At 48.6% G+C, this 16,154-nt stretch overlaps 1 protein-coding gene across 2 annotated transcripts in view; it reads left to right on the forward strand.

The window, feature by feature from the left end:
• Positions 1-15,826, forward strand: part of MARCO (macrophage receptor with collagenous structure) — a 41,492-nt gene extending 25,666 nt beyond the window's left edge. The window contains exons 9-17 of one of the 2 annotated variants that reach the window (XM_017500237.2): positions 2,458-2,556; positions 2,664-2,699; positions 3,186-3,284; positions 3,376-3,438; positions 11,926-11,970; positions 13,004-13,102; positions 13,644-13,688; positions 14,329-14,505; positions 15,561-15,826. In XM_017500237.2, the coding sequence (XP_017355726.1) occupies positions 2,458-2,556; positions 2,664-2,699; positions 3,186-3,284; positions 3,376-3,438; positions 11,926-11,970; positions 13,004-13,102; positions 13,644-13,688; positions 14,329-14,505; positions 15,561-15,694 (797 nt within the window). In that variant the 3' untranslated portion in view covers positions 15,695-15,826. The remainder of the gene's footprint in view (positions 1-2,457; positions 2,557-2,663; positions 2,700-3,185; positions 3,285-3,375; positions 3,439-11,925; positions 11,971-13,003; positions 13,103-13,643; positions 13,689-14,328; positions 14,506-15,560) is intronic. The other variant, XM_017500238.2, reaches the window with a different exon arrangement.
• Positions 15,827-16,154: the final 328 nt, after the last annotated feature.

The following is a 16,154-nucleotide window of genomic DNA, read 5'->3' on the forward strand; positions in this document are numbered from 1 at the left end:
TGACTGTGTCACCTTGGGCAAATGACTTAACCTCTCTTAGCCTCAATTTACTTACCTAGGAAAGGGGGCTAACAATAATACCAACCTTTCATGAGGATGAATTACTGCAGGAATATAAGACTTATAAGATGTGTGCCACTGTACCTGGCACATGGGAATTCCTTGCCAAAAACTGGGAAGGCTTGCTCGCAAGAAGACAGCCCTTAGCAGGGATGTGTCATCCATCCTCAAATATTCAAAGGGCATTTGTGGGAAAGAAAATGGTCTTTCCCAGAGTGGTGCCCAGAAGAAGAATAAGGACCAATGGACTAAGGTTTTAGGAGAACCAATTGTGCTAAGGCAAGGGAGGAAGAATGATTCCGAACTTGGGGCTGACCCACGATGAAATGGGTGGGTGTGGGTCTCAGCGGAAAGCCGACTGCTGTGAGGGGATGAGGGGCTGCAGAATTCTCCTACCTGGGCTGATGGGGGATACTGGCACCAGGCAGATGGTTGGTGGTCGACCTCTGAGGATACTTCCAAAGCTGAAACAACACAGTTCTCTCCATTGATGGCAAAGGGAGACCCAGACTTTCTCCAGGTGGTCCCACCAGCCCCAGAGAAGGGGCCACAGCCAGGTCTTGGCCCACTGAGTCTGAGTCATGCTGCTTCCCACCCATAAGGTCACAAAGGCGAACATAGAATCCACACCCAGACTCAGGCCTGGAAACGCTGTGATCAGCGAGGGAAAAGGCAGCAGTTTCAGTTCTTCAGAAATCAGGGCTCCAGCCCACCCCTCCTCTTCCCAAATTTCCTCTCCCAAGATCATGAGATCTCTCTTACCCACGGCTTGCTCAATCCACTGCTGGTGTCTGGGCTGTGCAAACCGAGGAAGACCTGACCCCAGCAGTGCTGAGATTTTACCTATTCTCTTCCCACTAGTAGATAGATAAGCCACCAATGTGAAGTCCGAGGGGACAAGCCTATTTTCCTCACTCTGTTACTTAGCTACAGTTGGAAAGTTCTGAAGTCAGCTGTGCTTCCTTGGCCAGAGCCAGAGTATGGTCCTCTGACTGATGTGACACTGCCCTCTTCCCAAAGCCATTCCCTTTGCTGGGGACTGGAAGTTATAGCAATGCAGATGTAGGTCCAGACCATTCTGAAGAAACCTTCTATAGCCCAGTAACGCTGTCACTTGATGGTCATGGCCCACAGCAAAGAAGGCACCGACAGATTCCTCCAGGAAAACAGTTCTCAGTGCCTTCTAGCAGGTGCTGTTGGCCCCTTCTCCAGAGTGGACCCTTGGAACAGCCAAGAACAGCCTTCTCTGCTTTTTTGCACCTCTAGCTGTTATAGGACAACTTAGCCATAACCAAGTTCCTTAAGATTGCTTTGTCTTCCTCATGGACCAACTACTCTTCAAGTATTCAGCCATCTCAAGAGGTCTGATTCATGAGCCTGACACCTTGTGAATTCACATCACGCAATGCCAAGACCCAGGACTCTCCCTTCTTCCTATCCTCTTCAGATCTCTCTGTCCCCTTTTCTAAGTCACTGGAGAAGGCTGGTGTCATGCCTGAGTCCTCTCCAGGTTCAGAATTATCAAAATCATAGATACAGCAATAAATGCCTTTTAACAAAATTGCATCCCAATAAGCCTTTTTGAAAGCCTGAAAGGTTGCATTGTGGTGAGATATTTATTCCTCTTTAGACCTTCTCCCCACTCTCCCCACCCCCAGCGGAATGGAGTTAAGCACAGACACTCAGATGATGGTGGGACTTTGGCAGCCTATTGGTACCCTACATTGCATGGCTGGCAAGGTCCAGGCAGTCCACCCCACAACCAAAGAAGTCACAGAGCCCTACCACAGTGAGGAGCCTCTGTCAATTGATATGCACCAGGCACCAGCAAGAGAGGAGCGAGAGACAGAGGACTCAGAAGGGGACAGGCTAGTATGAGCCCTGAATTCTGATGATAAGTGGAAAGTTTGAAATCTTGGGTACCAGGAAAGCCCATGTCTGCAGCGCTGGCAGGAACATGAGCTGTTGCAATGTTTTTCTCCCTATTGATGCCTTAAAGTTGCTATTCTCAGCATTTGGAATCTGCTTTTTGGAATACTCAGGCTTCCATTTTTGAAGTGAATTCAAACAATTGCCAAAATGCAGATACTAAAAGAAGCCAGACAGTGCCGGCTGAGCCTGGGCTACCGTCCCTCCCAAGCGGACCAGGGCCTTCTGTTGACTGTCAGCCATATCAGGTCACCTCACCAACTTTTCATGAGTTTCTGTCTTGTCTCTGAGGCAAAGTGGCGAACTCCTTGAGGGCAGCAGTCATATCTTCCACTCGTGGGCACCAAGCAGGAGGACAAGATGTTTAGGGTTTGGAATTTCAGTGGAATGGAGGAAAGTGTCAGATGGGGAGAGGGTGGCCTGATTGGAGCTCCTTTCACACCTGACCGAGACTTTTTGGTTTTTCAGGAGGCAAAGGGGACAGGGGCATGAAAGGAGACGCAGGGGTCGTGGGGCCTCCTGGAGCCCAGGGGAGTAAAGGTGACTCTGGGAAGCCAGGCCCACCAGGTAAGAGGGCACATGGTCACATCCACTGACCTCTAGGCATTTTCATTTTTTTCTGGCAGGCTGAGTCAAATGGAAAAAAAATTCCTAAAAGTTCTTTTTCATCTTAGGTTTGGCTGGTTTTCCTGGAGCTAAAGGAGATCAAGGTAAGAACTACAGGAATCTGGGCCTCATCCCAGCTACCACTGACCTTGGCAGAGTGAAGTTGGGGACCTGACTCCACCATCTTTTGCTTCATTGTAGTATTCACCCAGAGCACGTGGGTTTCTTAAAAACCTGGCCCCAGCTAAGAGGAACAGGGCAGCCAGCGGGGGGCAGGCCTCACTGATGTTTCTCTCTAGACTTCACCCCACTTTGCCACCCAGGGGATTGGACAGTCACACCCAGAGCTCCTAGTAAGTCCACAAGTCCCAGACCCTGCAGATGGAAAAGATTAGTAAGTTGCTGAGAACAATTTTCCTCCTACTAAGAGGGCTAGCTCATGGCTTCTAAAGAGAAGTGTTAAAGCTGCCAAGGGGACCGTATGGTGTTAAGAGGTACACGTCTCACTGCTGAGGACAGAAGCACTGGGAGTTGGGCAGCCAGGCTCTCTGCCAACCACCACAGTCTGGCAGTCACTACTTACCTTGCAGGACAACCTGGAGTGCAGGGTGTTCCAGGCCCTCCTGGTACAGTGGGACGCCCAGGTGCCAAGGGTGAGCCTGGCAGTGTTGGCTCCCCTGGGCTAACAGGTGAGGTCCTGGGTCCTGTGGTGGCGTGGGAGTGATGTGTGAAGACCTGTCTAGTCCAGCCCTTATGCCATCTGTGGTGTCTGTTGTCCAGGACTTCCAGGGAGCCCCGGGAGTCCAGGAGCTGCAGGCCTGAAAGGCAGCAAAGGGGACACAGGTAACGGAGGGTGTGGGTAAGTGAGTGGGTGGGCTTGCTGGATGGCAGGATGGATGGGGAGAAAAACTGGCTCCTTGTGGGCTCACGGAGGAGGCAGAGGGTCTTCGTGCCTTGGCCTCTGAGGTTCCTGGTTACAGAGGGCAGTTGTCCCTACCAGGACCCCTTGAGCCCAAGGGCCTAGGGCTGTCATTTCTTTGCTCAGGTTCATGATAGGCCTTGAATGCCATGAGCAAACCTCCATCATCAGGGAGGAGAGCAAAGCACCTTCTCCATACCATCGCCCTGGTCTGCCTCCCAGCTGTATGTTTCTGCTCTCTCCTGCTGACCCTTCACTGGGACACTCAGGAGGGGGTCCAGGAGTCTGGGTTCAAGCTGGAGAATCTAGAAAACTTCTTGTGCATTTTCCTAGGCAGGGCAGGCTGGGAGCACTGACCCACACTAATCAAACTCACAAAGACTATACCATAAAGCCAGCTAAGTCTAGGTTATGTGCCGTCATGTCTATTTAGTCTAGGTTGTAACCCTTATACCAACATAGCCTACTTTATAAGCCAGTTTGGTCTAGTGGTTGAGTAAATTCAGGCACCTGCAGTGTGCTCACTTGGTCTAGAAAGTCCAGACCACTGTCACAGTGTGTAAGACCAGGTCCTGCCTTCCTGCCCTCAGACATGCAGGGTAGTGCAATCAACAGAGACCGTTGCCAGATGGTGTGGGCACACACTGATTGGGTATTTGTATGGAGAACTGTGGCATACATTGGAAAGCCAGGAGCAGGCAGGAGGGGCTATGGGGAAGGCAGGGTTGTGATATAAAGCTGCACGTATGCCAAGGACATCTGTAGACAGTCTCCCTCCACCCCCCTCCTCTGCCTGAGAAGGTCCTGCTGTGTCAGACAACCTGGATGCCCTCACCCGCGTGCTGTGCTAGAGACCCACACTGGGACCTGGTCCTCCACAGTTCTAATCGATTGATTGATTCATTTATCACCACCTTCTGGCAAACTCTGGACTCTGGGCCTGAGCCTTTAAGTTTTGTTTTTTTGAAGGTTGTCGGGAGCCATGGCAAGGGCAGCTTCTACAACCTCTCTGTCCTTGTAATCTGTCCAGCCCCACAGCAATTGTGGTTTCCATGGATAGTGTGTTGGTATGGGAGGATCCTTGCTACCTGATCCCATGTGGATGCCACCTAAAGGCCATCAGCAAAGCCTCACCATGGGAAAGGCTCCATCGTCAGGCATCCTTGATTTGTTGACTGTCCATTTTGATCTTATAATTTCGTCTTCTCTGGTTCTGAGTCTCAGAGTCCACCTGACTATGAGACCTGATGCTTTCTTGCCCCTGAGCCTTCTGTGTGACTTCATGGAGATGATTACTTTCATCTCTCAGTTGTAAATGGTAGTCCCCCTCTGCCCCCACCCCCACTGCCAGACTAATTGTTCTCGACTAACCAAGAACACTGGAGGTAAAACATGATTTTACCCACAGGAGCACTGTGCTCACTCCCCAAGCCCCAAGTCTGTGCCTTCCACAGTCTGAGGGTAGGGAACCCTGTCCTGCCCTTTGCATCCTGAGAGAATTTGCAGAACAAGAGCAGCTCCTGCTAATAAGACCTTCTTGACATCCAGTGGGACAAGCACTCTCCATAGTGCAACTTTACAGTCAAACAGTCAGTAAGAGATGTAGCCAGATTCAAATCTAGGCCTGGACAAGCCAAAACTTGGGGTCCTATTAGTACAGTCTATCATGAGGGCTTTCTCCCCAGCCCCACCATCAGGGCATGAGGATGAGTGATACCTCCTCTCTTCAACCCATTTCAGGACACATAGGAGCAGAAGGTAGCAGCTTGTTCCACTCTCAGGAGGAAATGTGAAGCTCTCATGCCCTATCATGGTTCTTAGTTATTTGCCTAGGACCCCACATGCATTTTAGCAAAAGACTTTTGGCCCATAGCTCGGGGATCATTTTAATTTTATCATCATTGAGACTTCGTATATCTGTTGAGCACCTTTATGGAGTTCTCCAATAATTAGACCTAGTGGTGAGTACCAGCCAGCAAATTCTAGGGGTTACCCCTTAATTCTGGCTGACCAAGTAAACATGAGGAGTTACATTTCAATTTGGGCTTGTGATAATTACCATTTATTTAAAACTGTGCAGGTTGCCCACCCAAGTCCAAATGTTTGCCTTGACTAAGTAGCTGACAGCCCAAATGGACATCTCAGAGGGGAATTCCACTAGGGCCATAATCTGGCTATTCTAGCTGGGTCTGTAGATCATCCAGGAGTCATAGGCTAATAAGCTTCTGGAGAGATTAGATTTGACAACTTCTGAAGTGGGAGAAGGGAGGGCAGGTGGAGAATGGGAGCCCAATCTCCCCATCATGGAAGACAGCCTATACTTGTCAATGTCAGGATGTCAGTAATCCCCAAATTAAAGCCACTATGGTACTTGGCCAATTTTGATATATCAAGCCAGTTCCAAACAGACGTATTTCCTATTTTGTAAGTAAAATCATTAATCTCTCAAGGGAATATCTAGCCACTTTAGAGGAAAACAGAAAAATTACAGTGCTTTGGCCTGACCTAGGTGACAGCTAGGTTTCATTACTGTGCATTAATTATTTAAAAAAGATGAGTGGTCCATTTGTTATTATCAGTGCCTCTGGGCCAGGCATTGTGCTTGGGTCTTAACTCCTATGATCGCACTGAACTTACCATTCCTACTTTACGACCAAGGAAGGAAAGGCTCAGAGAGAGTAAACCCTTTGCTCATAGTATCACAAGGAACATGAACTGAATTCAGAAGTGAATCCCAAAGTCTGATTCCAGAGTTGGCTTTCCCATATTTGGTTTTACAGAAGAACATAGAATGTATGACTTGAGAGAAATCAGTTACCTTCACCCAATCTCCACCCCAGCCACACCTCCCACTCCTCCATAAATGAGTAAATCCTGGCTTGGTCGCCAAGCCTTTCTACCTCCCCCACAGCCACTGACCACACACTACCTCATTCAGGTGAAATGCTTCCTCTTGTTTGCATCTCTTGAGGGAGAGGAGCCAGCTCATATTGAAGAAGTCCAAGAGAAAATGCCTTCCTTTCTGCTGGGAAGATAACCTCCATATTTTATTAAGCAAGGCATCAAACCCTGCAGAACCTTCTCTCAGGGTCACTTTTCTTACCTGCTAGAAACAGACCCTGTCCTGCCTCTGTCACTTAGTTTTTCTAACATTTTCAGTTTCAAAGATTGCAGAAGAATAACCCAATCTTAGCTCTACATCTCTTAGCTATTTTAAATACTATTTGTTTATAAATAAGGAAGGACTCCACTTAAGCTTGTAATCATGACATTTCTCTTTTTACCATTTCCACCTCATGAAATGACGTTAGAAGTAGCTAAAACATTTAAACTCCAAAACACCAATCTGATTGAAAATTCTTTATCTCAATGACCTTTATGTCTAAACTATAACAATGTGAATTTTTCATGCCCTTTGATTTTCCTCTTGGGGCAAAACCAAAGTGCAAATCACTCAAAATTCATTTTCTCATCTGTATTTGAAGATGTTTTACTTTAAAGATAGACCAAAGGATCATCCATAATAGCAATTAAGCCCTATAGCATGAATATAATTTCTCAGTTAATTCCATTCCTCATATCTAAGTACTGAGGTAGTCCAATAATTTATTAAATTCTACTAAGTCAAATCACTAAATTGTCACTTACAAAGCTCTTCCCCATTTTTCTCTAAGTTTCTTAGAGAGCTCTGCAGAAGTCTATACATACCCCAGTTTTGAATCCCTTATCCTCCGTCTCACTTCTTACCACAAGGTCGATTTGTCAGTTATTAGCTCAATCCTAAATTTGCCAGGTTGCATCTAGCCTCCAAGTTGGCATGGCATTTAGGAAAGTTTCCCAGCTGGGTGCAGTGGTGCATGCCTATAATCCCAGCACTTTGGGAGGCCAAGGAGGGTGAATCACAAGGTCAAGAGATCAAGACCATCCTGGCCAACGTGATGAAATTCCTTCTCTACTAAAAACACAAAAATTATCTGGGTGTGTTGGTGCATGCCTGTAATCCTAGCTACTTGGGAGGCTGAGGCAGAAGAATTGCTTGAATCAAGGAGGTGGTGGTTGCAGTGAGCCAAGATCAAGCCACTGCACTCCAGCCTGGGAACAGAGTGAGACTCCGTCTCAAAAAAAANAAAAAAGAAAAGAAAAAAAGAAAAGAAAGAAGAAGAAAGAAGGAAAGAAAAGAAAAGAAAAAGAAAGTTTCCCCAGCCTGGGCAAGACAGCAATGGCTCCCTCCCTAGAAAACATTAAAATATTAGCTGAATATGGTGGCATGTACCTGTAGTCTCAGCTACTCAGAAGGCTGAAGGAGGAGGAGGAGGAGAAGAATAACCTGAGCCCAAGAATTTGAGGCTGCAATGAACTATGATTGCATTACTGCACTCCAGCCTGAGCAACAGAGTGAGAACCTGTCGAGAGAGAGAGAGAGAGAGAGAGAGAGAGAGAGAGAGAGGAGGGAGGGAGGGAAAGAAGGAAGGAAAGAAGGAAGGAAGGAGGGAGGGAGGGAAATAAACAGAAACAGAGAAAGAAAGAGAAAAAAGAAAGAAAGAAAGAAAGAAATAAGGGAGGGAAGGAAGAAGGGAAAGGAAAGGAAAGGAAAGGAAAGGAAAGGAAAGGAAAGGAAAGGGAAAGGAAAGGAAAGGAAAGGAAAGGAAAGGAAAGGAAACATTTTCTTAATGTGTTGGAAATTTCTACATTTAACTCAGAATCAGAGCTCTGAGCCTCAACTTGAACTTACTACTAACAAACCGGGTGACCACAGCCTCAGCTACTTGATTTTGTTGAACCTCAGTTTCCTTCTCTGTGACGTGCAAGCAGTGTAGAAGAACACCAGGTCCCTGACAGTTTCACAGCACCCTGGGTTTGAAACAGGCAGCCTTCCTGGGAACAGGAACAATGGAAGACTTTAGTCAGAACACCAGCTCAACATTAAACAACTGAAAGGCATGTGTTTTCTAACTTAACATGCTTTTCTTGGGGGAAAATTATTTCTGTAAAAACACTTTGCAAGTAAATATTTGGAGCCCTGTCAGCTTGATAAGCTTGTGATACTCAGGGAAGGCCCGTTTGCTTATGGTTAAGAAGGAAAATCCAGTATTCATTTGCTCTCTGGTATAGTTTTACAACATGCAGCTCTAGAACCTATTTTTCAGCCATTTCTCCCTCTACCATGCAGGAGCTGATCCTATCAGGATGCTGCCTTGATTTATAGTGAAGTAATGACTAGCTCCTCCATTGATTAGTCTATGAACAGCTGCTCTGCCAGCATCCTCTCAGAGTCCAGTGAGGTTTGGAGAGAAATCACACAAACCTCAATTCTAATTTCCAATGTCCATTAAACACATATCAGAAAGCATTTCATCAAGGTCCAGACTCTGCCATATGAACTGTGGGTTCAGACACGAAAGGGGGCTATGAGTTCCTACAGAGACAAGGAAGGCTGCTCAAAGGAGGTGGGGTGTGAACTGGTCCTTCAAGAATAAGTGAGAGTTGTTTAGGGCTGTGCTACTCAAAATGTGGTCCCTGGACTTGCAGCATCAGCATCTCCTGGGAACTTGTTAGTTATGTGGATTCTTGAATTCCCACCCCAGATCTCTGAACCAATGACTCTGGGTGGGACCTAACAAGTTGTTAACTAACAAGACCCACCCAGATAATTCTGATGTATGATCTAGTTTGACTACTCCTCTTTTGGGGGGAAGAAATGGCCCCAGGGAGGCTGGAGATGTCTTGGGAACCAAATGGATGGACGAAGTGAAACTCCAGAGAGGTGTGAGCCTAGTACTGGTGGAACAAAGGTACTTTCAGGGAACTGTGGGAGGCTGGGCCTGGATGACACCCCTGACTTCCCCATTCACTCCTGTGTGACCTTGGATAACTCATCTAGCATCTCTGAGTGTGTATATCCTCCCCTGTAAAGGAGGGAAATCACACTGCCTTAGAGGGTGGCTGAAAGATCAAACAATGCAATGTACATAAAGTCCCTGGCACAGTGCCTGGCACAGTACAAGCAGCAGGAAATGCTGAGTCCCCTGGAGGTGAGGAGCTAGGAAGGGAGAGTGTGGGAAATGAAGAGGGAGCGTCAGGCTTGGGGCCATGGACCTGGTGAACAGGGGCTTTTCTATGATTCCTGTCTTTAGAGGGTGTTCACTGTTAGTGCTTTAGAGGGCAGTTGGAGAAGTGCATCTCTTTGGGTGGCCATGATAAACAGGGGTCACAGTATCTTGAGGTCCCTTCTGATTACCTGTATCTGAACAGCATATGTCAAGATGGGTAGAGAGAAAAATCGCATTCTATATATCTATGATGGTGATGAAGAAGGAAACAGCCCACATCCAGACTCGGCCCCTTCTGTCTGCATCCCAGAGGGTGCCATGTTGCAGAAATCTCTACCTTAAGAGCGTGTCCTTAGAAGCAAGGTTCAGGGACCCCAAAACACTGACTTCCCTGGATATGGACTGTTTCCTACTTCATCATCACCGTAGACATATAGACTGTGATCTTTCTCCCCACCAATCTTAACATATGCTGTTCAAATGCAGGTAAGCAGAAGGGAAACATATGTCACTTCTGCTGGGCAACCTCGGCTAAGCCTTTCAGGTCAATAGCAGACATTTACCGGGTGCTTGCTGTGCAGCAATCCTGCGGCTCGTGTGTGGGCTCAACCCCAGTGCCTCAGGTGCTCCCCACCTGGAAGGGACACAGGATCCACAGGGTCCTGTGACATCATTTATTCAGCGCTGGCCAGGCACGGGGCTCAGCACTTGAAGCACATGATTTCATTTCAGCCTCGCTAGTGCTTTAGGAGGCAGCAAGGAGCCTCAGAGAAAGAGACGGAGGCTCAGAGCAGGGACACCTGGCTCAAGGTCACAACGTCAGTATAAGACAGAAGCGGACTCAAGCCCAGGCTGTCAGACTGTGGAACCACTTTGCTTTACTGCCTTGGGAGAAAGGATATCACGCCTTGGGCGAGGCAGGGAAGGCTTCACAGGTGATGACATCTGACATCTTTGCAGAATTTACAAGCTAAATACGAGTTCTCCAGGTGAACCAAAGGGGTGAGGCATTCTCTTCAGAGAGACAAGTGTGTGCACAAATGGGTAAGCTGGGGCCTCTCTGCCACGGGCTGACCTCTAAGGCACCTCTGGCTCTTACAAGAACCTATTCCAGCTTCAGTTCTGTCCCCTTCCCTAAAACGAGGAACAGAAGTAGCTGCCCTTTCAGAATCTTCTAGTGCTTCCCACTTCTCCTGTTGCCCTGGTCTGCAGCAGCAGCTCCCAGCTCCTTGGCTCTCCAACCCTCCTCCCCAGGCAGCGCCAAGCCTCGGGTGGGATCTGAAATGTTCCGGAAGTCACAGTTTATCTTGCTCATTATTCCAAGAAGGGGCCCTGAAAAGGCCTGCCAGCCCCTCGCCTTGCCCTCCACTGCAGGTGCTTGGGAAATCCAGGGATTGAAGTGAAAGGCAGGGCAGCGCAGGCAGGAACTTCCCCTAGGCAACTGCAAGGTCGTTAACCGAGCTCCCTGCTTGGCCGGGGGCACAGATATTTATGACTCACTGTTTGTGTTCCCCTCATTACCCTCTAGTAACTGTTACTTGATAGTCAGTAATGAGCTTGCATTTCCCCAAGTTTGTGCAGCAGCCTTGAGGAGTCCTATTCCTCTGAAATAGAGTGAATATTGGCACTTATAATCAAGAGGCCATGATCTTGCTAAATGAACAAATTATTATCTCACAATGACCCAGCAGGGTGCTGGGGACAGTGGGTCTTCCATGAAAGTTTACTGAAAAAAAAAGATGAATGGATGGAAAGAAGGAAGAAAGGGAGGGAGGGAAAGGGGACCTTTAACATTAACTACAATAGGACAATCATCAATGATTGTGGTTATGATTTTTCCATTTTCTGTATATTAGACCCTTTAGCCACAAGTCTTTAGTCAATGGGGCCACAATGAACTAAACCATCAAATGCTTATAGAGCATCTACTATGGGTAAGGACCCCCACAGCTCCTGGTGGCCACTGAGTCCCCTCCACAGTCTTTTTGGCCATGAAGATAACTTTATTTTTCAAATATCTCCCAATTCTCTTCCAATATAAATGCAACAGCAGGAAATGAGATTGGATTTAGACACCAGGTCAGGTTACTGGTGGACAGGGAACGCCAGTGCTGCCTCTGGGGTCTGTCTAACCCAGGCTTTCATCAGTACCTTGCTGTTTCACCCCCAGCACACCTGTTCTCATTCATCTGCAGACTGTCTCTTTTTATGATCTGCTGAAGAGGCTTTAAACAATCGTGGAGAACCAATGTATCTTTCCATCTGCATTAATCAGACAAAAGGTAGAAGTTGTCCAAGATTAAAAATGTCTAATATCTAAGTTTTATTATCTCCTCCCTCCTTTTTTTGTTTTGATCTTAGGACTTCAAGGACAGCAAGGAAGTAAAGGAGAATCAGGAGCTCCAGGTAAAGGGCTGGCTGCATTTTTACCTCTCAGAGTGATGACGGGGAAGAAGGTCTGCTTACTCAGAGGGCAGGTCTTGTTGACTTTGAATGTACATCTGTGACCTTCCCCCAAAGTGGAGGTTAAGACTCCAGGGCTCTGTCAGTGAAGCCTCAGATTTCTCTGCCGCAAAACCTGGGGAACAACAGGAACTCAGCATCCTGAGGGGTGTAGGGTGTGGGGCAAGGGCTGAGGAGGCAAAAGGTAAAAATATCAGGAGAGCTGGGGGTGCAGGCAGAGGCTCCAGGCTGTGTAGCCGCCATGGAGCTGTGCCCCTTCCACTCCAGTCCACGGCTGCTGCTTCCCCACCTCAGCTGTGGCCCCCAAGCCTCTCCTCCCTGCCTCCCACTGCCTCTTGCTGGGTACTGAGCTGGCCCAGCTGCAGGGCATTTCTAGGCCTCTCAACAGCCCTGTCTGTGTGAGTGCAAAAGCGAGATTTTTCAGACACGTTGCTTGAGCACCTTTTCTTCCTCATAAGCTAGATATTCTATTACTTTTTTTTTTTTTTTAATTTTTAGAGACAAAGTGTCTGTGTTGCCGAGGCTGGAGTGCAGTGGTGCCTTGATAGCTCACTGCAGCCTTGGCAGGCTCAAGTGATCCTCCCACGTCGGCCTCCCAAAGCACTGGGATTACAGGAGTGAGCCACTGCACCTGGCCTCTATTACTGTTTTAATTCACTGAAGGAGTCATGGAGGCTTAGAAACATTCTAGCAAATTCTCCCAGCATGGCTGGAACTTCCACATAACTGTGTAATCCCAGAAGGACCAACAACCTGTGGAATACCACCACAGCTATTTCAATCTGCCTGTTCTCGACAGCATTCACCTAAGAGTTGAGAGATCAGTGCAGCCCCCAGAGGGACCAAAGACAGACTGGACACCCAGACAGCCCAGCCATGGGGGAGGCCTGGCAGCTGAGGACAACTCATTTATTAAACAGCAAGGCCATTGGGTCTCTCTTGGGAAGGCAGAGCTGACCAGTGTCTCTCCTCCCAGGCCCTGCAGGTGTGAAGGGAGAACGGGGAAGCCCAGGGCTGGCAGGCCCCAAGGGAGCCCCTGGACTAGCTGGCCAGAAGGGACACAAGGGAGAGAAAGGTAAGGCCTCTGCATCTGATTCCTTGGTTCTTACGGCTATGCTTTACAGTCAATTCTGTACCTTAAAGTAGGAAAGGCCCTGTTTTCAGAGTTTTGGGGGTTTACAGAACCCAGGAGGGTAGAGGTTTATTACTTTGACAAGTCTTGCTCTGGGGGTTTCCCTCAGCATGGAGCACACAGCAGTGAGTAAGGCGCGGCTCTAGCATCTGAGGCAGGAATGTGAACGTTGGCCCCACAACCCAATTCCCCTAGGCGGTTTCCATGAAGGAGATGCACGCATGCCGCTTCATGTCTCTGACCGGACCAAGCATCCCTACCCAATCTAACTTCAACCCCTCTTGCTGTGGCTCAGGCCCGTTTCTTCCTGCTCAATCATTGACACCATCAGGATGTCCCGTCTCCATAATGCCAGGCCACAGGCTAGACCCAGGGAGAGTCTGACCACCCCCACCCCTCTACCTGCTCCCCACTCCTGCAAGTGCAGGCAAAGGGGTCCTGCCTGGGTTTCCTTCACACCGTGTGGGTTTTCTCCTCATGACAGGATCTCCTGGGGAGCAAGGAGTAAAGGGAGCAAAAGGTGAAACAGGTAATCACTATTTATATTCTCATGAATGCGTGCTTTCAAGTCAATTCTGTGTGTTGTGTTGTTGGGGTAAGAGACCTTGGTTCTCAAAGAAATTTCTCATTTTGGGGAAAAGTCCCTTGAATGGGTCTGGTCCCTTGAATGAACCTGCCCAGGGCACACAGGCACAGAGCAGCAACGTCCCTCCCCCGCCACTCCCTCCCTCCCTCTCATTCTTCCTTTCCTTTTCTCTCTCCCTCCCTCCCTTCCTCCTTTTTTCCTTTCCTTCCTCTCCCTCCCTCCTTCCTTTCCACTCCCTCTCTCCCTTCCTCTCTCCCTCCATTCTTACCTTCCTTCCTTCTCTTTTCTTAACTTTTCTTTTTTCTCTCCACAACACATGACAAGACATGGTATATGCGATTTACAAACCAGCCACAGGAGCACCTGCACCCTGGCCTTGTGCCGGCAGGCCCCAGGTGCATGGAGGCTGTATGCCAGGTTGGGTTGGTGCTATAAAGTGGGATGTTCCAGGCTCTGGTGATATCCAAGCAGGGGCATTTCTTTTCCTTAACTGTAGAACCTTTAACATGAAAACAAAGAGCCTGCATTTACCCGAGCCCCAAGGGGCCTTCCCTTCCTCTCCCATGTGTGTTTCTTCACCCAGGTTACAACTCACTGCCCGTCAGGATTGTTGGCGGTGATAACCGAGGCCGGGCTGAAGTTTACTATAAAGGCAGCTGGGGGACCATTTGTGATGATGACTGGGACGATTATGACGCCATTGTCTTCTGCCGCACGTTGGGTTTCCCCAGAGGAAGGGCCGCGTATAATGTGGGAGCTGGTAAGTGATTCCCTAGTCAGGGTCTCTTCCCAGAGGTGTGGATGTGGCTTTCTCTCGCTGGTGGGGTGTTGACAAGTGACTCAATGTGGTTTGCCTTAAAAGAAAAGTATTAGTCCAAGCAACCAAAAACCTCTACAGCACAGAGCTCCAGGTGTGAGTCCTTCCAGTTTGGCAACCCCACCAGAAAGATAAGCTGTCTTTACCAGAGCTGACAGTGAAGGCTGGCCTGGCTTTGGTCAATGTCCATCTAGCCCTGGAGTCCGAATGCCACACAGCTGAGGGTGTTTGCCAGGGGTGGCTCTCCAAAGGACAGCTAAGTTGCTGGGACTGGAAGAACAGAGAGAAGATGCAGGGCGGGCAAACACAGACATTCACTCCAACTGTCTGCAAACCGGCAACCTGGATTGACCAGCAGTCTTGGTTATGATCATCTTTAAAGAGAAGATGGAAAGGGAAGAGAAAACAAATCAGAGCAGGGACTTACTAAAATTTGGGGGAATTGTCTTCAGATGCTGGCGACTCAGCCTATGTCTTTCAGTCAAAAGTCTGAACCTTGAGCGAAGGAGCTAAGTCCCCAGGCAGAGCCCTTCTCTCTGTCCATGGGAGCTGGCCCAGCAGGACACAAGACTGGTTTCCCTTGCTCCCAACCCCAAATGCTCCTTTTCCTCACCCCAACCCAAATCCCTGCTTTGCAGCAGGGCGATGGCATGATTACAGAAGCATGTGAGGAAGGTGGACGCTACAGGAGTGAATTAGCAGAGAAGAGACTAAAGGCTGGGACAGCTCCCTAGGAAGAGATTTCAAACAGTGTGGGGGTTAAGTATTAAATACTGGCATGAGGCTTTGTGGAAAGGTAGAGAATAGAATGGAGGCAGAGTCATTATAAAAGCCCAGGCTAAGCTAGCCACCAAGCACACTGGGCCTGAATGGGCCTGAATGACTGCGGGAGGATTCGGCAGTCTACCCCAGACGGAAGCTCCCAGGCACACACATGGCTGCTTTGCTTTGACTCTAATCCTACCCTTCTTGCTCTCTCTTGCTTTCTCTCTATCAAGGCATTGGGCAGATCTGGCTGGATGATGTCCAGTGTCGGGGCACAGAGACGACCTTGTGGAACTGCAACAAGAGTAGCTGGGGCTCTCACAACTGCGACCACAGCGAGGACGCAGGCGTGGAGTGCAGCACCTGACCAGGAAGCCCTTTCACTGCTCTGCTCCCGAGGTGTCTTTGGGCTCACACATGGGAAAGCAGAGGATCTCTGAGGAGCTCCCTGGGGAAACTGAGCAGCCTCTGGAGAAGGGCCATCAATAAAGCTCAGCATTTCTGGCTGTGGCTGAGTGTCACTGTGTTCATACCTCCCATCCCCATTGATGTACCCACTCAACACACACATTTCATTGAATTCTCTCAGGTCCAGAGCCAAGGGAAAGTGGAGGTGGAGGTGGTGATGCAAAAGGTGAAGGTCACCTAAGGTCAACCTTAGTCTTGACCATCTCTTCAGTCATTCAGACATAACATCTCTCATGGTGAGCTCTCCCTCCCCCTTTTTGTCCTCCCCTGACTGTGACCTGGTAACATTCTAGCACACACGTGAACTCTCTTCATGCCCTATACTGTGTGCTCCACCCTGACTCCGCCTGCCCCACAGG

Source organism: Cebus imitator, unplaced genomic scaffold (genome assembly GCF_001604975.1).
Source record: "Cebus imitator isolate Cc_AM_T3 unplaced genomic scaffold, Cebus_imitator-1.0 Scaffold264, whole genome shotgun sequence".
In the NCBI taxonomy this organism is placed as follows: domain Eukaryota; kingdom Metazoa; phylum Chordata; class Mammalia; order Primates; family Cebidae; genus Cebus; species Cebus imitator.